At 41.4% G+C, this 23,916-nt stretch overlaps 1 protein-coding gene across 1 annotated transcript in view; it reads left to right on the top strand.

The window, feature by feature from the left end:
- Positions 1-22,009, top strand: part of TMEM178B (transmembrane protein 178B) — a 229,168-nt gene extending 207,159 nt beyond the window's left edge. The window contains exons 3-4 of the mRNA XM_069859138.1: positions 2,521-2,658; positions 21,426-22,009. Of these exons, the coding sequence (XP_069715239.1) occupies positions 2,521-2,658; positions 21,426-21,676 (389 nt within the window). The 3' untranslated portion in view covers positions 21,677-22,009. The remainder of the gene's footprint in view (positions 1-2,520; positions 2,659-21,425) is intronic.
- The last annotated feature ends 1,907 nt before the right edge of the window (positions 22,010-23,916 follow it).

Here is a 23,916-nt window from a genome sequence, read left to right as displayed (position 1 = left end):
CCTTCAGGAAGAGAGGTCAAGTGAAACAAACCTCAAAACTGGGCCCTAATTTTGTTCCTGCTACTTTAACTCTTCTTTTCAATGCCAAAATTCACACTGATTGTAGAGGGGTAAATAACATCCCTTAGTTTGGTATATAGGGCGTGGGAATGCTTGTGATCCCCTCTAGGACCTATGAAAACTTGCTCCATGAGCTAGTTTTTGTGGTAGATCTGAGGAGTTACTAACATCTTGCACTGAATAAAGGTATTTAAATTCAACTTATTAAAAGTAAGTTATTAAGAGTATGTTTCCACTAGGACCAGCAAGTGCTGTTACTCAGAGGCAGCAGTGGCAAGTGAAAATGAGTGTTGCTGAGCTGACACAGACCGCTGTGCAGAGCTTCTGAGAGTCATGTTGTGCTGTGTTTTAAGAGGATATAGAAAACAGTAAACATTCTATGTTTTTAACTATCTTTCAAATGGAGGCCGTGTCGTTATGGACTGAAAAGTAGGAAGATCCTCTGCCATCAAAGGTGCTTACTAACCTTTACTGTTTGTTTTAGAAAGCACTCTGACAAATTCCCAAGAAACAGACAAGCATTACCTGTGGGAAATACATGTTTCCACAGGAAATTCTTTTTCTTTTCTGCACCAGACCTCCTTGAATACATCAAATGCTTTGAGGGAATTTGATTGGATTTTTGTGAGATAGTCACAAAACCTAAGGTAAAGATATAAAATTTAAGATATATATCTTATTGAAAGGGCCCTGGTCACTAGTAAGCCAAAGCCCTTGTAATCCTTATGTTTTCAGAAGGAATCCTTGTGAAAACCAGTGACAGCCTATAGGAACCAGTTATCATTTTAAGGGAGGGGTTGCAACTGCATTTTGCATATGAATTGCTATAATGAACACAGCCCTGAGTAAACTGACTTCCACTGAATCAAATAATTCCATCCCAGCACACTTGTGGACATAGGATTTGGGATAAGGAGTTTTATAAGTCTCTGATGATGCTTGTTTATCACTGTTCACAAATTTCACTGAATCTGTACTGCTGGTATTGGTGGTCCTTTTGATCCACTGTGAAAAATGGTAAAAGATAACAGAAACTGAGAAACAGTTGAAGGCCATCCATGGAGAAAGGCTGCCACAGAGACTGGTGGATGATTCACAGTTTTCAAATGTTCCTCCCTTTGTCATAAGTATTCTGTCTCTTGAAAGAGAGATCATTGCTATGAAAACAAAAAAAAGTGTTTCAAGAAGGAAACAAATGCTTGGAGAGCTGACTTGGCTGGAATTTTCCCAGCATATATACTCTTGATATATCAGTGCTTAAAGTTTCTGTGCATGAAGGGTGACAGGGAACGATCAAATGTTAGTGAAGATGCCCCCATCTGTTCCATTATTTGAAGGTGTAAAGATGCTCTTCATCTCTCAGTCCTTACTGTTTTAGTTGCCAGAAAATCCCTGCCCAGATTTCACATCAAAAACAGCTGTGAAGATTTCTTGTTCCCCGCACATGCAGGAGGAGAGATCCCAAGACTCCCAGTCTTTTTGCAGAAGGCAAATATGGGATATAGCACAGTCTTAATTTAAAGGTTCCTTAAGTTAGGTCTAGGAGTTCTTTTTCTTTCAGTTATGAAATAAATGCAGTTATGAAAAAAATGAAATAAATAAATGCATGAAACCCCATGCAGTCCTATCAGATACAGTACTTAGTCCCGACTTGCAGAGCACAGAATGCTTCCCTCCAATCCCCTGCCCTTCTCCTACTCTCAGAGCTCCCTGTAGCACTCAAAACTGTCCTCACCAAAACTCATTTGACAAGGTCACCATCTAGATAGAAGAGAGGTCAACAAAGTGTCCTGTGCCCCAGCTGTGTATCTGCAGCACATATACTATCTCTGACCCCAGAAAATCTGAGTGCCTCCCCGTCCTGGAGGTACCCAGTTTCACACATAGCACTGGTGGACAGCAAGACTCTATGCCCTAACTTACTCATGGAAAGCCACGGCCCAGAGGGGATCAGTGACTTTCCAAGGTCACAAAGCAGGTCAGAACAGAGGTAAATCCTCTGTGCTGGAGCAAAGCATAGAGACCTCTTAGCACATCGGTTTGAGGACGCACGTCCACTGCAGGCAGCAGAATGAAAGATGCCGATGTGGAGGCAGGATTTAAATAAATCTGTGCTACCATCCAGATACTAGAGGTTTTAGGCACAGCATTGCAGGAAGGCCATTTTACAACTTCTAATTCCTGAGCAAGTTGTCACAAGTTGCTTGGATGCATCTGCACTGAACTTCATTGCGTGGGTGAAATGGTCACCTCCCCCTGCTCCTTCAGCCAAAGCTAGTATGTTAATTTATAGATTGTCCTCCGTCTGAACCTTCCTTACTCAAATTATCCCGTGCCAACACACACTGAAGACCTTGCAGATCAGTAGCATATTGGATTAAGACTGTTACGAACTTCTGATGATGATAATTTATCACTGTTTACAAGCACGCTGTTTTTCTATCATCTTCCCCGCTGCAGATCTGCGCAGGATGACAGCTGGCTTCATGGGCATGGCTGTGGCCATCATCCTCTTTGGATGGATTATCGGGGTGCTGGGGTGCTGTTGGGATCGAGGCCTTATGCAGTATGTGGCGGGGCTTCTCTTCCTCATGGGAGGTAAGGATGTTGGTGTCTGAAGGAATGTGTTCTTCTTGTTTTCATGTTCCCTCTTTCTACATGTTCCCCTCTTTCCCTCCTTTTCTAAGTCACTGTAAACAAGTTTTCAGAGTTGGTTTATGTTTGGGTGGTCCAGACATGGTTTCATTACAGACTCCTTCTGGTGTACAAAGATAACCCAACCACAGTTGTCTGTAAACTGCTGTCACAAAACAATGTCTGTAAGTCACAGGATGGGAAATGGCCTTGTTGTCTAGTGCAGTGCTCTTTTGTTGCAAGTAACACTGTCACCCTTAAACTTCATAAGCTTACCAAAGTTAGTAATAAAAATCTGAAGATTATGCAGATGTTAGTCCCACTACTATCCTATTTCATAGTGGGACACTTTGCTTTGATAATTAGAAACTATGCTATATTTATTCCTGGTCAGTTGTTCTTGAGTCAAATACAAACTTTCTCTGATTTATCTGTGAAGAGCAATGGTATCCTGCTTTCCTTTTCCAGCTCTACATATGCTATGTTCTGGTAAACTTTTCTCTGAAAGACAGTTATCAATCCAGCAGCCCTTTCTGCCACCTGTTTTTGTTTGTACTTGCCCTGTTTCAAATACAGATGAGAAGGACTGTTCCTGAACAAGGTCTGATCAATTCTTTGTATAGTGGCATGGCATTTCCCTTTCTCTGCTGGAAGTCCCTTGCCTGAAGTATTTCGTGTCTGTATTTGCCTTTTCACATGGGCAACTTACAGTCTTCCTTCAGTTGCGTAATACATCCAGGCCTTTCTTCTCCTCTGTAGTTTCCTACTGATGATCTCCCAGTTTACAGCGGAGGTTCTGGTTTGTGGTCCTCAGGTACACGACCTGGGGCTGTGCTTTTGAGCTTCTTCCTATTTCTACTACACCAGCCCAAAAGGTCATCCAACATATCCCATTTAATGTTCCAGCCTTACTTTCTACAGATGCCATCCAACTTTCTGTCATCAGCAGGTTTCATAGCACACAGTTACTTTATATGAGGGTATGAGCACAGAGTCCCAGACACAATACTCAGTGAATGTCTCAAAGTGAATAGCGCTACTTGTGTTCTCTCTTCTCTGCTGGAGGTTTTGATTTGGCTGGGGTTTTGCCCCCCAAGCAAATCATTGTTTCAGTGCACTTGATGGCTTGTTCATCTGTAATGTGACACAGCTAAGAGTGTGAAATACAGGAAAGCTTCTGTAGTCCCAGAAGAGGAGTTAAGTGCTTGAGCAATAAGTACTTATGTTCCAGTGCTGTTGGTGCTGCTGAGATAGACATTAGCTCTTTCAGTGCCTGGAAACATATTTGAAGTCTGTTAGTACCTTTTGCAAGCACACACTTGTCTATGTTGGGATGTCTATAAAAGGTTTGTTGTGGGTGTCAATACTTCGTGAGCACTGAGTCTGCCAAATTATCTTGGTATTTCTTAAGTAATTAAAAGCTTAGTTTGCAGAGGGGCTATGTTACTGTAATATGCTCCAATATCTATGTGATATTTAACTTACTACAGCACGACATTCAGATTAAAGCATTAGGACTATACTAAATAAATACAGAAAAACTTATGAGAAACTAGCTAAGTTCTGTTTACTAATTGGAAATTATCACTCTGTATGGGAGAGTTACTAGTGCAGCTGCAGAGATTAGTTATTGGCTCAATGTTATTTAATAGTTTGTCAGTGAGTTGATAGATGGATGATATAAGTTTTCAAGTGAAGCAAGACTCAGTGTAACCACGCATAATGGGTTGGGTCACTCATAGCTTACAAAGCCATCTTTTGGCATGCTCAGACAATACATGTCTCAGTGGAGACAGATTCAAGGTCAAGCAACTGGGAACAAAAAGTGCCAGTCATCCTCACAGAACAAGAGGCTGCCTCTCAGAAAGCAGCAGCTCTGAAAAGGTCTCTGGGATCATGGTTGCTGGGATCATCCAACTGCACAGGAGCTCTCAGTGCACTGTGGATGCTAAATGTGCCTGTTTTGATGGAAATGGGCAATAAGGGCATGAGGTGGGGTTATCTATGGGCAAAGCAAAGCCATTTCTGGACATCCTATTCCAGTGTCCCTACTGAAGAAGGATGTGGAAAGATTTGGAGAGGTTTGCAAAAGAGCTTCAAGAGTGATTCAAGGTTTGAAAAACAAGAAAAACAGAGCATGCCACAAAAATCCAATTGCTTGAAACTCTTTAACAGAAGGTTTATAATTGATTTGAATACAGTGTGGAAGTACCTGTGCAAGGAGAAGCCATCTGATAGTAGCATGCCCTTTGACTGAACAGACAAATTAATAACAAGATCCAGCAGTTGGAATCTGAAACTAATTGAAATGAGATGCACCAAGTTATTTTATCTGCCAAATTCTGTCAAGATGTGTGATAATTTTAATAAAGATGTGTTGGGAGGAGACCAAACTTATTTTCTGCTCCAGCATGGGCACGTGGATCACGGTTACAAAAGGTTACTCTCTTTCTTGTTTTGCACAAGTCAGTGCCAACTACTACACCTTTCCTGATTTCTTTTAACAGCAGTTGTGCATAATGTAGCATATACAAAACAAAACCATCAGCTAACAAAATACACAGTTAGAGCCATCTAATCTGAAAATCAGTAGCTATCAATGTTTTCAGACTGCGTCATGTGTTAAATAGTCTTTCCTTCTACAGCCAATGAATCTTTTAATTTGATCCTTTTTATTGCTGTACAGTGTTTGAATACAAGTTTATTACTTCTACCATGGCATAAATGCTGTCAAAATATCATCCTGCACATCCTCAAAATGCACAGAGCCAGAGTGCCTCTTAGTTTTCTTTAACTTTTTCTCTGGTCCAGTAGTGGGAGAAATGCTTTGAGAGGCTTATGTCTTCTGACCTCACTGCAGATGAGAGGAGACTGTGTTAAATTGGTAGCTATATAATAAGCCAGAAACCTAACTTTCTCTTCCATTTGCAACACTGCTTGTCTTGGTTATGTTTTTAACATTTTTTTCTGTTTTCTTTCTAGACAAATAGCTCTTCTGTAATGATTAAACATTCCTGGGTTGCCATATCTATGGGGTTTGCCCATAAATCTTTGAACGGCAAATCTCAGTGGGGCACTGAGAAGTGTGCTGTGATAATCTAACAAGAGCAGACATGGTTTCCTTGAACCTCTGGTTCTTTATTATATTTACTGAACAGTCTTCTTGCTAGTCCATGTGGTGGTGCCTAATAAGGACTTGCCTTAGTGTGCTTGATCTAATTTCTCAAGCAAATTGCTGAAATAAGTCATTTGTGAAATGCAGGCTGCTATCTGGTATTAGCTCATCTGGAATCCAGGATGTGTAAACTGTGCTTTAGAGTGTGTTTTACACTGTTATTCAACATGTTTAGTAACAAATTAAGAATTATCAATAATTCATCTTTCCTGTTTAGTCCAAATGTATCTGTATCAACAGCAATCACAGGTCTCTTATGCCTTCCCAAATTATTTTGCATAATTTTCTTTATTTATTGTAGAATTTGTATTTTGATTCCTTCTCGTGAATGATAGCATTTGCCCGACAACAGTAGGATTTTTTTTTTCTGTCACTCATCTTCCAGAGAGCCAGATGGATACTGCAAATTCTGTTTAGTATTTCTGACCTCATTTTGCATGACGGTGCTACTACATAGCCTCCTGTACCCAAAGCTGTACAGTATTAACACAAAACTACACTGACTTGTAGCTTCACTTCATTATTGTCAGGATGATTGTATCATGCAAGGTAGGAGAGTTTCTCTTTTTGAGATTTTCTCCATTTGGAATTGTGCTTTTGTTTCCCTAAGACTAGTTCATTTTATGCATTGCATTTGAGACTGTTTAATTCTATTACAGAAGTGGGTCATACTCAAATTATACATGACTCCAAGTACATTCTCTTGCAGCTTCTTGCATTTTCTCTACATGCAAATTATTGAAAATCTGTGCACCAGTAAAAGCTCCATACTGGGCATGTAATCCAGAATTTTTGCAATTCTATAGTAATTTCTGAAAACTTAGAAGCATCTGTAACGCTTCTTCCGAATGTCAGAATCCTATGGCAAACATGATGCTTTCATGTTCATCAAGTACTTTAGTAGCAGTCTAAAAGAATTCAGTTGAACATATACCTGAGGAAATGCACGCAGGGTGTGTTATATGTTGTGGTTTGACCAAAGTATATTTACTTACACCAAACTTTGCTTTTTGAAGTCCAAATATCACCTCCTCATTAAGTCCCCAGGAAGCAGTGCTCACATTCTCTGGTTTTCAGAAGTTTTTTTGAATGTGTTCAAATCCTTGAGTTGTTCGGGTTTTTTTTTATCGTGGCAAACCTGTCAAATCATTTGTTTGGTGTCTTTACTCCCTCAACAGTAGATAATATTATTGTCAGGTCAGAGTCAAATTTTGGTTTTACTTCCAGCTCCAAAGAGTTGAGATGCTGTGAAGTGTCATACTGGAAACTGTACCAAGGCAAATTCCTGTATCTCAGGAATCCCTCCTTTCAGTTCTTTATCAAGTTGTTTAAGAATATTTCCTGTATCAGATTAAGCAGATGAGCTATACATCCACCTAACTATTGTTTTTTCCATCTGCTCTACAGCACATTTATTCATAGGATTTTCTTGTTTCATCATCTTAGTTTCTGCTATGTTGATTATCCTTCCACAACCTTGCAAACCCAACCTCACCACACCCTCTGTTATTGTACTTGCATTATAAAATCAGCTTTTAAAGGCAATCTGTGATAGTCTGTTGTTTTCCCAGGTCAGCTCTGATGTCATTTCAGTCAGCTGTTTGGAAACATTACATGGCTTGCTTTATTTCTGATTTAAAGGTAGGGTTGACTTTGTACCTAAATGCTCCAAACCTATTTTCCTCCTCATAACTGCCTTCCATGGGGCAAATGGGGTAGCAGGACTGCCCCACAGTGGCACACTCCAATGTTTCAGCAGCGGTTGCATCCTCCGCTTACCTAGCTGGTGCACCTCCCTGTTGAACTACTGTCCCTTTGTCCCAGCACTTCTAATATCTTGTCCTCGTACTTGCTTCAGCACAAAAGTATTCCTGTCCAAATTACACCCCTAGCCAAAGCTACATTTTTTGCCTTTGTAAAGGTATTAAAAGACCCACAAAGAATGACGGTTCATCATCCTTATTGGAGCTCTGTCCTTCATCTGGACATTCATGTATTTTCCTGTTTTAAGTCTGTAATTTGTACTGAGAACACATTTTAGTTGAATAGTTGAGGGTATTACTGCATACCTAACAAGATAGCCCTTCAGGGAGAGACTTCAGCGTTGTCTTATTTAATTCCAAACTTACTGCAAATAAATGCAATAAATCATCTTTGCACTTGTTTACTGTTTCACCTGTCCTTTTCACTCTTCTCTGGTCTCTGCCAGTTTTACCTTGTGACTTGCACTTTAGGATCACTTTAGTTTTTTTCCCAATTTGCTAACACTTTCCTTAGAGAAGCATATAATTTTACTAGCCTTGCAAATGCTCATTATTCTTTGCAAAGTCAAGTGTGTTTCTTGCTGTAACCTTGCTTTGAGCCAATTATAAATTTTACCATTAATAATTCAGTCTCTAATTAGTCTATTTGGAAATTATTCCAGCTGTTAAATGCCCTTGTTCATGTGATTTAGCTTCACCATGCATATCTGTAATAAAATGGTCTGTAGCCTCACATAGCTGCTCATTTCTTGTCTTTGCCTAGTGACATTTTTGCATGAAATACTGTGCTAGGGGCTTCGCTTAGGAGCCTGTAATTCCCTCTTTTACTGGCACTAAAAGGCCTGAAAGCCTTAGTGTGCACATACAGGAAAGCTATGGAGTCTTTCCTCTCTGATTTTCTGTCCTAGTATCTACTTTCAGAAACATTGGGAATTTCTTCCATCCTCTCCTCCTTCCTCCTCTCCAATAATGATCTGCCAGTCTTGGAGACCGAAGCACCATTTGTCAGCTCCACTTTTGTCACCAATCTGGCTTTCTTCTGACCCATCTAAGAGTGCTGCAGATAGATTGCTCTTTGCAGCCTGTCCATACTCACAGAACCCAGGTCAGAGTTACTAAAGCGTCAAACCTTTTCCCACAGCAGAGGTGAACACCTATTCTTTCCAGTGCTGTCTGCTGTGGCAGAGATAAGCAGACAGGAAAGATGAGGGAGAGGGAAGAAAAAATAAAGTTATGCAGGTGTGCTGGCAAAATTTAATGCTTTATTTCATGTACACAATCAAGGATGTTTATTAAAGAAATAAAGAATGACACACTTAAGAATGTATGAGTGCATTCTGCTTTTATATTCTGTTCCAGGTGAAACAACCTTTTACAAATCATTTCTATCCTCTTCCTTTCTCAGAAGGCACAGCGGCACAGTTGTCGGTACAGATGTGCTGTACACGTCTGTATCCTCTTTCGCTCTTTCGCTCTCCACCTCCACAGAGTGTCTTGTCTTCAAAATGTTCAAGGCTGTGTGTTATACTTCCTTTGCTTGTGCTGTGCAAATGTTAGTAGATGACAACTGTGTATTTGCAGCCATGGATCGTTACCAGCTGTTGAGTCATTTGAGTCCCAAATTTGACTCACTGTACTTTGAAAATAGCACATAGCGGTAGAAAATAAAAGTGTTTATTCTATACAACTGCAGTCCTGCCATCTCAAAATAATCATTCCACTGCTGAATAATTTAAGAAACAAAATTGGAGCAATTTAATACAGCAAGTGTAAGGCAAATCTCTGTGATTGACGTCTTTTAGGCAGTTATGAAATACCTTCATAGTAGCTGCCAAGAGGAGGCACAGAGAAAGATAAACAACAACAAAAAAAAAGAAAGTAAAAGACATTCTTCAGAGTTCATCTGGAAATACAGTGGGTTTCACAAGGCACCTAGAATATCTGTTTCTCACTAACAGTCAAGGTCTCTACCCGTTCTTCACGTTGTTCACTTGCAGTGACATGATCAAGCACAAGACTGAAGATGGAAGATATCTTCTGTGATCATTTTTTTTTTTTTTTCTTTTCCATGACATTATTCTTTGAAAATGCTGTCTCTTGGGCTTCTTTCCCAAAAGGAATAGCTTTAGGAAGTTTATGTAAAATCTCTTTTTCCCTATGGAAAGGCAAATGCACATGTGTATGCACAAGTGTATGTATACAGATCTAAAGCAATAGCATGTGATCTTTACAAAATCAGAGTTCTACCATATCTGGCTGTAATCTGAGCTGTGGAGCTTGGCTTAAATATAGTTTTCACAAAGACATAATGCCTTTTGCTGGTTTGAAAAGTATAATTCAAAACGTTATATCACTGGAAAAAATGAGATGCCTATCATTTTCCAGTCCTGCCACAGACACTACATTAGTGATGACTGCAGAGGAACTCAAGAACTCAGCAAAACCTTGCAGACCACTGTAAGAACTTATTTATGTGGACTGACCTCCAGATGGAGACAAAGGCTGGTTTGTATCAAGAGATGCCATAAATTGGTTTTGAGAGTCGTTGAAACAAGCCTCAGAGCACCAAGGTCAGTCCCCTCTCTGCTGTGCTTCCCACACCACACACACATGCTCTTGTTCCTACTTGTGCTTTTGGTTAAATTTTACATTATGCTCTGAAGTGATTTAGGGCCTTGAATTGGAATGAACTTGAGCTAACATACAGCATTAATAGGTTTTAAATGTTTAAAACTTTCTAAGCGTTCTGATTGCTTAAAACCCTCAAACATCACTGTTGCAAAAGGCAGAAAAGGAGCTGATGAAGGTCTTTATGGACTTGTGATGAGACCCAGAGCTCAGAGCAGACACGCAGGTTTTGTGCCTTAGTACCCATCAGGCAGTAATGTAACAAGGCCAAGCACATGCATATTAAGGTAATAAGAGTCAGCCTGTTTTAAAAAATGTCCTTTTTCATTGTTTTCAGGATTTGTCTGTCTGTCTTTTAAATCAGCTCCCTCCTGCACAACTTGTGATATCCCTAGCAGACAGTGTTGCAGGTGATGTTCCTTGGTTCCATTTCGGGTCATATTTCTGGGGCCTAAAGAGAAGCCCTTCTCTTCCTACGTATTTCAAAACCTGGACTCTGATGGATACGTGCCCAGATACATGTATATGGATACAGGTCCACTGGATATTTATGAAGTCTGACACAAAAACCAGAGACTGTGCCTGTAACTGTTTTTATTTGACAAATTAAGAAAATCAACTATGATCTCCTTCAAAATAGTTCCCTTCTGAGCTGATACAGCTGGATACAATGCTGCCAATGTTCAAAGAAATTCCACAGATCATTTTCTGAAAGGTTGTTGAAGATCTACGTCATTTTTGCTTTCACATCTTCTACCAACCAAAAATGAGCACCAACTTGATCTTTGGGATCTGTTCACTGCAATCCCCAGTCAATAAGTGAAATGTTTCTATTGTGGATTTCTTCAGTTTCACAAGAAACTTGCTGTTAACTCACTGTCCACTCTTGCACATCAGCATTTCCAGCTGAGGGTAAGAAAACATTTATATTTGAACTCGTATCCACTCATACTGAGTAAAATGATTGAGTTGAGCCTTAGACAAGGCTCTGTGATAGCGTAGCACATATTCCAAGGCTCTATGATAGGGTAGCACATATTCCATGTCCACCTCTGTCTCTCCCCTCCCACTCTTGATTCCCAAGCTTTAGTCTTGTGGTTTTTTGTGTCAGACCTTGTCCACATCCAGTCTACATACATGGAGAGAACTAGAGGTGCTTCTTCATCCTGACTGACTGTCCACTAGTCTAACCTTTAGAAACTGGTATTACTTTCCTTTTGAATGGTATATAATTTCCTATTTTCACTCCAAAAATAAACGTTTTGAAAATCATGCATGCAGACATACATCCCCCCTCACCGTCTTCTGGGGTTTTAACATGATGCCAAAATGCCCAGTTTAGCATTGCCAAGGTGGCCTGTTTAGTGTTGACAAGCTAGAAAGCAGTCGCTCAGCTGATTGTGTGAAGTGAAGATTTATATTCCAAGCATTTCAAATTAGAAACTGTGTAACAAACCATTTTTTCATTATGAATTGAAAAACAAAGTATTGATGAAAGGATATCACTTGAATTCCTTCCTTTTCCAGGATTAACCTGCCTGCTCTGATAAGTTATGCAGATGGCATATTAGTTCCCTGTTGTTTCTTTGATAGGAATGGTTGGACTCGATGATCCAGTGGGTCTCTTCCAACCTGGTTATTCTGTGATTCTATGATTCTATGATAGCATGACAAGGATCACAATACATCACGCTTAAAAGGCAGAACTAGGGTAGCGTGTGACGTCTTTTACTTCTAGTACTCTCCTCTTACCATGCACTGACAACACATTTTGCATTTATTTATTAATGCTGGCACCTATTTTGAAAAGGGAATAGGAGACTCGCTGGAAGTATGAACTATCACCTGCTTTCACCGTACAGGCATCTGTCTGTCGCTGTGTACAGGCCACCAAAATGCTCTTCTATAATTTCAAGCTATAATACTCCTCAAGGGGAATTGTAACACCCAACTTTCCATCTCCTACAGCACATGCTCAAAAGGAGAGTTATGTCCTTCTCACAGAACACTGTTTTCATTAGATTATATATTTTTTTCAATAGCTTTGGAATTTAGGTGATTCTTTAGGTCAATATGAGCAGACCTAGCCCTGAAAAGCCAAGACCTCCATAAGAGAATGGGGGTTGGAATATAGGAATGTTTTTTTCAACTCAATAACACAGCTGTACTGCAGGGCGTAGTCCTTCAGATGTGTTTTGGTTGGGTATATTTTTCCTGGAAGGAAAGGAACAAGAAGAGAATTCATTGTCTACTCCATAGCATTTGATCTCCATGGAAACATCATCAGCTGACTTCAAAGTCAACCTTCGAATGTGTTGGTTTATTTTTACTGTGGCTCGTTTCAGATTCTCCAAGATGTGCACTTGCACACTGCAGGGAGAAATACCAACACAAGCAATTCCTGCAACCTTGTATCTGATCTGAGAAGCACACTGGAATTAGGAGAAGGAGAGGAAAACTTCTTATTGAGGTGCAGGCATCTTATTATCTGGAGCAAAAGACAGGGCAAGTAGTGTATGTGCACCTAAAAACTCACAGGTTTTCAGCTTTAGCTCAAATCACTCTCACTGGTCTTGGCATACAGTAAATTAGGGAGTCAGCTCACTCTGGCTTTTCAGCAAAAAGAACTGTTCATATTCCTGCATGTGCCCATTTTAAGTCAACTATACTGACTTATCATTTCTCCCTCACCAGGATGGGAGGCACTGATGGAAGCATCAGTACCTTATAGAGTTACCAGAACAGGAAAGGGCATGTAATCTAGTTTGCTTCTTGTGGGTGTCTGCAGGTCTTTGGGGAGCTGACAGAAGGTGAATTAAAGTAGAAGCAAGGTAGAGGAGACAGATCAGATAGAACTACAGAAGACTTTCTCACCTACAGCCCTGGAAAACAATTTATGTGTATCTTAAAATTCTATGGTTGTTCCTTATCCCTTAATAATGTCATCAGGTCTTTGATCTACTGCTGGCTTCTGAATTCCAATGGCAAGATCCATCAAGGCCAAAGGAAAGCAATGCAACAAAATGGTTTTTATTAAAATACAGAAATATTTTGCTGAGTTGTTTGATGCCTTGAATCAAAGATGAAAGAAGACTACACATGCAACAGAAGGAAGAGAAATACTGGAACGTTTTCCTAGATGGAAAGAATTCCTTACAGAGAGAAAGGGGAGCAAATTCCTTGGTGTAGCAGATCTTGTTTTTAAATGTGGAGGCTGAAGCAAGGTTGAAATTCACCTTCTTGGCTTCTCAGGCTGTTAGAGACACAACATTCCTCTTAGACAAATCACTGCTACACTTATTTGGTCTATACTGAATGAAGAGAGTCCAACTGGCCAGTGGAAATTCCACAGAAAAAGCAACTGGACCTGACAGACACGAGATGAGTGGGGCCTTTCTCATTCCTGCCCAACCTCACTCTTCCAGGAGATATGAAGACGAGTCCTGCTGAGGTACTGATGTGGAAAGAAGATTTCAGCATGTGATTCTCTGTGGTAGTACAGTCAGGGTAGTTTGTTGCTTGCAAGCATACACGTGAATGATATAAACTGCACAGGGGTAGCCTGCACTAAGTGGTCCTTGTTGGCAAAACAGTTGCATCTTATTTTGGTTTCTGGCTATTATATTTCAAGAACTGCATCACTTAGAACATACAGAAATGATTTTTCTATTCCTGGCAGATCTGCTCGTAGAAACAGTAATAGAGCTAGGATCCTTTTGCAAAAAAAGTTCCTCAGTTCACATTCAGTACAAGCAACGGAAAGTTGTACAACCAGAGAGTCCTTTGGTCACTTGAAAAAATGAATGGGTGAGCTTGTCTCCAGCACCTGAAGGGGAAAATATCCAAATCAAGTATCCACCACCATCACCCAGAGCTCTCAATGGCTTCTTTAGTAGTGCTTTCAGTAAACAAAAGGATTACAAAGGCATGAGAGTAACTCTACCCTTTCAGCCCTGAAAATGTTTTCTCTAAGGGTATTTTTAGTGGCCCACACATGGCAAGGTGGAAGAAGGCTGCACTGAATTTGTTTGTGCTGTGTCAGTTCTCCAGTCTTAGTTGTCTTGAAGAGCATCTGTCTGAAGGCTCAGCAACTTGAAGGTTTCCTATAAAAGAAAGATTCCACAGGCTCTCTGAGGTTCCTTCTGAGAAAGGTTCATTTTTTACACTGGAAGATAAACACTTTAACATGGAGAGAGCCAGAATGACCTGGTTGCTAAAAGACATGCAATATGGTGCATGGATTCCCCATGCTGTGGGAGAGGTCCTGTAATGAGGCAAACCCAACCTGACCTCACAAGTTTCTCTTGAGCTATGGCAAATGCCTAAGCTGGGAAGAACTTGCCTGAGGTTTATATTTTGAGAGTAAACTTCTGTGTCTTGTCATATGGCAAATCTGAGATGTGATCAAGCTACTCTAGTTTGTTCAGACCTTCAATGCCTCCTTCCATTTAAACTTTTAGCCTCTGCCTGGGCAATCCTGGGAGGTCTGTACAGCAGGGGATGAAAGAAACCTGCAGGTAGCCTCTGCATGTTGCTAAGCATAGTGCCTGCCAGCACAGGCATGGGATAAATTCACTAACTTTGATTACAGTGTTTTTCATTTTGACATTAAGACGTCCTCTTCCTTTCTTTTCTTTCTGCTCCCAGTAAAATACTGAATCACATTCCAGTACCACAGCTGGCACAATTTTTACTGCCTCCTCTGTTGCGGCTGCAAGTTCATGAGCCGTTATGTTTGCTTCATCGCTGTAGTCACGTCACCTTATTATTGCGAGGTTATTTTGGGTGAGTCTTAGGAATCACCATCGCTAAAGTAATCAGAGGGTTATTTAACTCAGACTTTGATCAACTCCCCTATTTCTCACTAGTCTGTTTTATCAAAACAATGAACCTTTAGCTAAGTAGTTTTGCTTTTGCCTTATGTGCCAACTCATAACTTCAGAGGTTGCTTGCTTGTAGCTGGTGCTCAGTGCCTGAGTAGTGTGCAGTGTGGGCACCCAGTCTCAGTGCAGTTCCATGCACTGTGGGAAATGGTAGCAGAAATGTCACCATGTGAAAATCTGCAGCGTACTATAGCATGAAATATAGACTGGCTGTCAGTTGTGTCAGCATAGCAAACTGTGGATCAGCCCTTAACTGATGTAATATCGTTTCATCCACTATACTGATTTACACGAGCCAAAGGAAGGTTCCCATTAAATATTTGTGGTTGTGACAGAGGGTACATAGCCCTCTGGTGCCAGAATGCATTTCAGCTTGTGTCGCAGCAATTCAATAGGCAGACATTGCTGCTGAAGTAGCATCTAGCAGGCACACAGCTCTGGTGTGGATGCTGCTGGTACATTTTGAGGTGGCAGGCCAAAGGCCAAACGCAAATTGCATTCTGACAGTGTCAATAATACAATATCATAGAACTGCTATAGACCCCACATTTTATTCTGGTTCATGGTATAAAATAAAAATGCATTAAGTTCCAACCCAGGTGGGTATACGGTCTCACAAGGACACCATGCGGAATCTCCATCACCCAGTCAGACTTCTTCCATCTCAGCTTTTTTCGTAAGGGCAATTTTCCAGTAAAACTCTTGCTATTCTGCAACCTATCGGTGAAGCTGCAAGCTGCTTCTGCTGGAACAGTACATAATTAAGCAATAATTTATATTCTATGCATGTATGCACAGAGCAATAAAGTGTTCTCAAGAGCTGCGTGCTGCTGAGGCGTTTAATCTGTGCACAGAAGGAGTTTACTGCAAAGCTGCTCCCTCCAAAAGGCTTTTGTCATCACTTTGTTGGGAGGGAATTCAGTTTATTCTTTAATAATTTCATTTGATTGTGATATAATTTAAATAGCTAATGGTACACACTCCACTTTAGGATCAGACCTCATTTTATTTGTTTGTTTGATGTACCTTGAAAACAGTAAAAGCTAGCAGGGCAGAGAGAAAGTAAAGATAATGTTGTTTCACTTCTGAGATTTTTTTCCCCCATAGCCCCACCACATAATAAAAAAGTCATGATAATTAAATAACCAACACTCCTTCCAGAGACATCAGTGGCCACAAATTGCCATCAATCGCAGCTACTAGAAATACTTTAAAAGGCAGAAAAGGCAGAGATTCACATTTATTTGAGAACTGTGTGGTTTCAGAGGACATCTTAAAATCCATACCTTTGTGTTTCTTTTTTTATCTGCTATTGTTTATAAGTAATACTTGACATTTCTATCTTTTGGGAAAAAAAAACCCAAAAAAAAACAGAAGGGGAGAAGAACCAGGGGTTTTTTTGTTTGTTTGCTTTGTATGTCTGACAGCACAGTTAGTTGGTGAGTCATTTCTGCCTGTTGTGGGGGGAAGGGAGAAAATGAGCATTGTTCTGTCAGATGTGGAAGAAATGTTTTCCAAATAATAAGAAGAATTCTTTGTTGAGAGGAGAGCCTCAGAGGTGGGCTTGGTGCCCAGATCATTTTAATTACTGGCTTTTTGAATTTCCCTTGACTTCAAGTTGTTGATAACTCCTTCAGGCTACAGTTGAACACCTCATCCCTGGTCCTAGGGACAAGGATGTTTAGGTGAAGCTCCTGCCAGTGGAGTCTGTTTGCACCAGCACCACAAAGACTCTCCTTTGTTTTCAGTATATTTAAGAAAGGCAGCAGTTCTTGTTTCTCATAATAGCACGGACCCTGTGAAATCCCTCAAGCTCTAGCACTCTGGAAGCTGAGCCAGGTCTGTGGGCGAAGGACATGGCTTCTGACATGGGTCAGGGGGGCATTGGTGTGAGGCCAAACTCAAACATATTTGGTATGGATGGTTTGAGCCTGTTTGTGTTTAAATTGTTTCACTCAAAAGCATTTCTGCTCTCCCTTGGAGGTAAGATTTCAAAACTGCAAGTGGAGGCATTGCAGTCCCTCACACAGCTGGGCTGATCGGAAAGAAAAGGGACGTTCGTTTACTGAAAAAAATATAATTCCTAGCAGCAGAGGCCCACGGCTCTGCTTGATATAATCATGCTTAAAAACAGCTACAGCAAAGGGCTGTGACTCATAATCCGCATTTGGCTTTGACCAATAATGATATTACCTTTCCCAGCCATCCCTCTACTGATCGTGTCGGACACTGCAGCCAGGATGGCAGGACCCTAACCTTACACACACGTATAGCAAATAAGTTGATCTCTGTCCTAAACAAACATCCAGTCTAAATGGAAGAGGCTTTCAGTGTAATGTTTAATATTCTTCTTTTATAATATATAAGAAAGAAAAGCACAAGATAGCCATGAGGTATTTAATAGCACAGATGCTCAAGCCACTGTTGATCATCAGTCTGTTAGCAGGACAGGCTTTGTCAAAACCAGCCCAAGAAGAAGGGCAGCAGCTGTCTGATGTGGAGACGGGATGGAGACTTGACTACATGTCGAACAGCAGTTTCTGTGGCACAGACACGGCATTACATGAAATTTCATCTCTCACCTGACTGAAGTATTTTGCAGTGACATGTGAATTCCCTTTGTCAAAAATGCTGCTGTTGCCTTGTCTCATTCATTAATGTTTTGCTTAGGATGATAACGTGTAAATCCTAGCACAAATACCTTAGCAGGTTCTGCACTCCCCAGCTGCTGAAGGAGATGGTCTTTATCTCCCCTAGCCAGCTCGCATACCAGCACAACTGCAGTGAGCTCTTATTACTGCCTGTCATTCACATTCTGTGTACAAATGCCACAGAGAAAGTGCTGAGCCTTGGACCACCAGCCTTCAAGTCTGGTCATCTGCTCAGGCAACAGTCATGGGGTGGGTTTTTCACAAAGAAAGAAAAGTTGGTATTGCTGCGGCTGCCTGGGGATCTGGGGCATTAGTGCATATGCCGGGGTGCACCTCACTGATGGCAAAAACCTACCAGGAATGTGAATAAGGGTTCCATTTGTTTTCTGGGGAAAGACAGAATCTCAGGGTTGGGGATACTCCTGAGGTGCTGCAGTCTTCCTACCTCTGAAGCACCACGTCCATAGTGCAAGCAGTGTCATAGGCAGGAGTGACAGCCTTCCTTCCCCCGTCCTCGCAGCTTGGTGTATTGCACAGTCTTGTAGAAGCTGCATTTCCAAGGTTAAGCTCAGTCTCTGCAGCCTTGACTACCATGATTCTTTTACTATGATGGCCAACAATTGTCCAATTTGCAAGGATCACCCTTTGTGTTATGATTGTCAGTTCATGACAAAACACCACCGAACAGCCCTAATGTAGTAACCGTGCTCAGTTTTCATCGGTAACCCTCCTGGTGAGAGGCCAGATTGAATACAAGTGGGAACTTCCTTGCTCAGCTGAATAGAAACAACACATAGCACTTGTATAATGGCCATAAAGATTCCTCTAGGTTGTATAAAATGGTATTTTATTTTTTTTTTGTGCCTGTAATGAATAGCACTAGGGAGGCTGATAAACCTGTGTCATATAAGACATCCTGCAGAAGCAGTGAGGGGTGACTGGCTGAAGACGCTGCTATGCATCCTCTAACATCGCGCATGGCAGTCATTATTTATCACCTTGGGATTACAACATTCTCCGGTGAAGGGGCAGCAGGGCGACAGTCTTCCTTTAAAGAAGTCTCATGCTTGTGATTTGCTTTATCCTCTATTGCTGCTCATTCTTCTTTACTGATCATTTGTTACGGGGAAGAATACCTTCCAGCAAGGCCAAGTGCCAATGGGCTCCGTTTGAATGCAAAGAGTAAACAACATTCCTTACATTGAAGAGCTTGTAATCAAAATAGGCAAGACAAAGCATGAAAGCACAGGGAGTATTTGTAACCCAAAGTTATTTCCTTCTGTTTTGTACTTAGCAAATGCAGCTTCAGTCTGGTCACACAGATTTTCCCACCCACCTGTTTTAACAATCTTAAATTTCCAGAGAACTGAAATTATCATGTTCTTGCTAGCGAAGAGACACCTTTCATGTAATTTTCTAACCACAGCCATTTGAAATAAGCCACAGAGCTTGGTTCAGAGCACAGTGACTCTGATGGATCCTTTTTATCTCGATCCCAAAACGTACTACCCATGTTGACATATCACACAGGGAACAACCATGTTCTTGCCAGACACCTTCATGTTAATGGATAACCTAAGTGCCTTGGTGAAATACAGAAAGGATGTGTGGTTTCTAATCAAATGACCTGATTTTTTTAATAAGGGACTCTGGGGGAGAGACCTCCCCATTTATTCTGCTCTGGGCTTTGAATTAGCGTAGGGCACCTCTGAAGACAGCTCCAGAGCCTGGGGTCTCACAAGGACTCACAAGTCCAGAGCACTGACTGTAGACTAATTGGATGCTTGTCAGAGGCAGGAAGGCCATTTTTATTTAAATAGGCATAGTAAGTTCTACAGCACTTTGCTGGTCCTGACTGATACCCTGTGGCACTATCATAACACGAGTACCTATGAATACACTGGGCTGTCTGGCAACTATATGTAACACCAGGGGAGGCACCCAGAGTTCCCATATTCCCTGACTATTACAACACAGAATATCTACAAGTGGCACGCCAAAACACATTGGAGAAAAGACAGTCCAAATACACAAAGCAGAGACATCAGAAGAGAGAACAGAGAAAGGGACATGGCAGTGGTCTCACAGCAGGTCCATGATAGAGATTTCCCAAAGATTCTAGACCAGGAGGTGAGTATGGTGGCATGTCCACACATTTGTGGTGGTCTATATATGTTGCTACAAATGCCACCAGTTTCTGAGCCTAATTCCAAGCAAATTCACCACGTAATCTTACTTGTGTCTTCAGGGTGGGGAGCGTAAAATCAATATAACTGCAATTTTAAAAAGCAAAGTATCAGAGAAATAATGGGAAAGGTGTTGCAAAAGAAAAGCAGGAGCAGGAAGGAGCAGAAAGAGGCAAGGACACCAGAGGAAAGAAATTTGACACTAAAACCAGGTTGGCTACAACTGCTGGGGTGGGGGGGTGTCGTACTATCTTAGGGATGGGAGTAGGCGATTTCTCACCAGAAGCTGCTAGAGGACAGATGCAGGATGTGCGCATATAACGTGCTACTGATCTGTGCATGAACAGCAGGATGACACGCAGGGCTGACCGCATGTGTTACTATAGCATGTGTCCTGTAGGTTGCCTTCTGTGCCCAAGGCTCTCCTGGCAATTCAGGGAGGCCCACATACGGAGGAATTGGAAAGAAAAAATAAACCTCCAACTTTATTATAACTTTATCTGTTATCTCTGAGACAGGTATGTAGCATCTGTATTTATCCATTATTTGGTGTGTGGGTAGAAACTAACATTTCAGGAGCTCAGAGTTTAGCTTTGATGAATCTAGAGGCCAAAGATCAAAATTAGAGTCATCTGGGTGGGCTAAGGATCAGCCTCATCTGATACGTGTCTTTCCATAACACTTGCCACCTGACAGAGTTATGAAGCCTGTCCTCACTGTATTCTCAGGAAGAAGTGAAATGTTGCTGCAGAGATGGAAAACAAGAATAGGATATTTTGAAGACCTCCCCTATATTGACGAGGGCATCTGCTTTGCAACTGGAGTCAGGCAGAGGGTAGAATCTGAATTTTGTGAGGGATTTTAAGATTTTGAGAGAGGTACTTAAAAGGGGAGCATATGCTGAAAGTTTTTTAGATTTTAATATGAGGAAAGTTTGGGAAAAAAAGTCTCAAGTAATTTCAAATGTATGTTTCAACAGAGCCAGAATATGTCAAGTATTTTGTAATGCTTTGTTCTATAAAAACCCACCACTGAAAACTGAAATCAAACAAAAAAAACCAAGCCTTTATTCCCCCCCCCAAAAATATGGAAACATGATGATTGATTCTGCATTTGCCTAAAGCAAAATTCAAAAAAAAATCAATGATATCATGAAGCGTTCTTCTTCCCAAAGGAGTGCTCATAATGAAAAAACTGTTCCTGTTGAAGTTCCTCCGTACAGCTCTTTTCAGCATCAGATCAATATTCAATGCTCAAGTGGCACTCAGTTCTTCCCCCACGGAGCTGCTAGACCAAGCTGCTTTCTATATGAACATCCTCCCTTAAGTATTTCTTTACTGTTTCCACCAGCTCTTCTCGGGTGGCTCAGAAATGTATGTCTATCACTCTTCTAACTTCTCTTTGTTTTTTTCCTCCCTCCTTCTCCCCTTCCCACTCTCCTCCAGGAACCTTCTGCATCATTTCACTGTGCACGTGCGTGGCTGGAATCAACTTTGAGCTCTCCCGCTATCCCCGCTACCTGTACGGACTTCCCGACGACATCAGTCATGGCTATGGCTGGTCCATGTTCTGTGCGTGGGGAGGCCTGGGCCTCACTCTTATCTCTGGCTTCTTCTGCACTCTGGCCCCTTCTGTCCAACCTGTCCCCAGGACCAACTGCCCCAAATCTAGACCTGAGAATGGGACAGTGTGCTAAAACAAATAGCAAACAAATACACACACATATACATATATATGTCTATGTATACCTATACATGCGTATATATGTATATATAATTATATATATATAATCTCAAATTAACGCCAGTGCCAAGATAGAGCTGAGTCCAACACGGCACTCACATCTCCACCAGACTCTATGTTGCTTCGTTCTTTCTTACAGCAATGGGGAAGCTTTTCTCTCACATGGATCTTCCATCCAACTCTTAACTTCAGCATCATATCCTAGAGGTCGAATGAACGTACAGTTGCACCTACGTACTGTTGCTTGAGAAAGGGAACAGGGGGTCTGTGTGGGGTATCTGGAACCAGAATCTGTAGAGGACATGGAGGGTGGGGCTGGGAGGGGGACAAAAAGCCTGTCCATTGGAGCCAGAAGGGAAAAATGCAAACAGCACGCAAAGGAAAAAATCAAGTGGTTGAGGCACCTCAGCAACATACCTCCTCAAGGCCATTATCAGAAAGCCTACCCCTTTCTTTTTCTTTCTTAAAACAAAATGACAGAAGCCTACCCTGTCATTGATTTTCGGTTTTGTTCAGGTTTTTTTTTGCTTAAAACACAGAAAACAAAGCGGACAGAACACGTGGGGAAAAGCAGAAAAACATTTTCTCTTTGCCTGCCAAACTTTAGAGAGAAGCAAACAAGTGAAAATAATAATAATAAACAAACCTAACAAAATAAAAACAGAAAACAAAAAAAAGCCTCCACGAGGACATCTCAGCGGACTTTCCAACAATGTGGTTTTAATCTTCCAGCTGCCTTACATCCAGGCTTACAACTGAGGCTGGACTGCTAACATAAATGCAGCAGAAGGCCTTTCGAAAATGCTGTGATACATGTGTGTATAACTTTTTCTTCCCTCTTCTTTTATTTATTTTTTTTTAAGAAAAACAAAAATTTAAAACATTGCAATGTGATTGTCCACTAAACCATCCATGCTGTGTTTGTGGTCCAAGACTGAGGCACCGCAACTGCAGAAGCGTGAGAAAAGCCATCAGGTCTGAGGCAGCATGTCTCCTCTGGTGGATTTCAGGATGATTTTTTGTTTTCATGGAGCATCTGATTGTTCAGGATTGTGGATCCAAGGGAAGACCAACCAAGGAGAAGGGAGGCGGGGGATGCCCTGGCAGCTGTTCTTCCCAGGTATTTGCTGGAGTGGGATTTCATCAAGTTTCTGGTTTGGATGTTTCAGACATGGCAAAAGCCATTGCCAAGGAGGAAAGGGGGAGCCAATTTTTGTAAGGGAGAAGTAAGAAATGCCTCTTGTTGTGTTCATATATGCCAAATAAGACCTTCCTACATCTTGTCGTCGGATACTGCCCCAGTTCACTGGACATCTCCACTATCCACCTGGGAGAACTGTGTACAGATGGAAGCAAAAGAGTCAGGTGCAGAGAACGGAGATCCATTTCCCATAAGCTCAAGCATTGTATGATATAATTGTGAATCTGCAAATGGGACTCTCTCTTTTTTGGTCTTTCTCCTTTTCCTGCTAATCCTTTTCCCATTGTCTCCTTTTTCCTTCACTCTGCTCTTCCTGTTCTTCAGGTCATAGGTCCCAGAAGAGCTAAATGAACAGCTAAGTTTGGAGTGGTGGGTGAATATCATTAGAGGAAGCGAAGCATTTTGTCTATGAGGGCAGCAGGTCCTTGCAGGGGACCGGTGGCTGAGGAGAAGATGGGGAGAAAGGGCCAATGATATAATTAAAGGGAGTCTGAAGAGGTGATGACTGAATAGCCATGTGCAGGAGTGAGGGCACCACCGACAAACTTTCAGGCAAAGGGAGACAAAGTAAAGAAAAAAGGTCTCCCCAAAAGCAACCCAACCCAATGTGCTCTTAATTCAGGGATAGTACTAGCAATCCTTTCTTACATGATAGGTGCATGCCATCAGTCCTCATTAGTCAATAAAAAATCATCCTCTGCATCTAAAAAATCTTATCAGGAGAAGGAGGCAGCTTGTTGAGACTGTGCCTGCTGCACAGAAATGAAGACATTCGTTTCCCGGTCATGCCATTCATACAGCTGGCAAGAAATAGTATTTTGCTTGACTAAAACAATCCAATCCACAAATACTTCTCATGCAATACAATTGCATAGCCAGCCATTCCCCGTCCAGCCCTGCTTCCTCTCCCTGTTACACCTTGTGCTGATGTTGTTGCTTTATTAACAACGCCCAAAGAAATTAAGTTTCTGGAGGGCCTTTGGAGTAGAGTA

Source organism: Phaenicophaeus curvirostris, chromosome 1, assembly GCF_032191515.1.
Source record: "Phaenicophaeus curvirostris isolate KB17595 chromosome 1, BPBGC_Pcur_1.0, whole genome shotgun sequence".
Taxonomy (NCBI): domain Eukaryota; kingdom Metazoa; phylum Chordata; class Aves; order Cuculiformes; family Cuculidae; genus Phaenicophaeus; species Phaenicophaeus curvirostris.
Note: the sequence above shows the minus strand (reverse complement) of the source record. Positions and strands in the feature narration are given on the sequence as shown.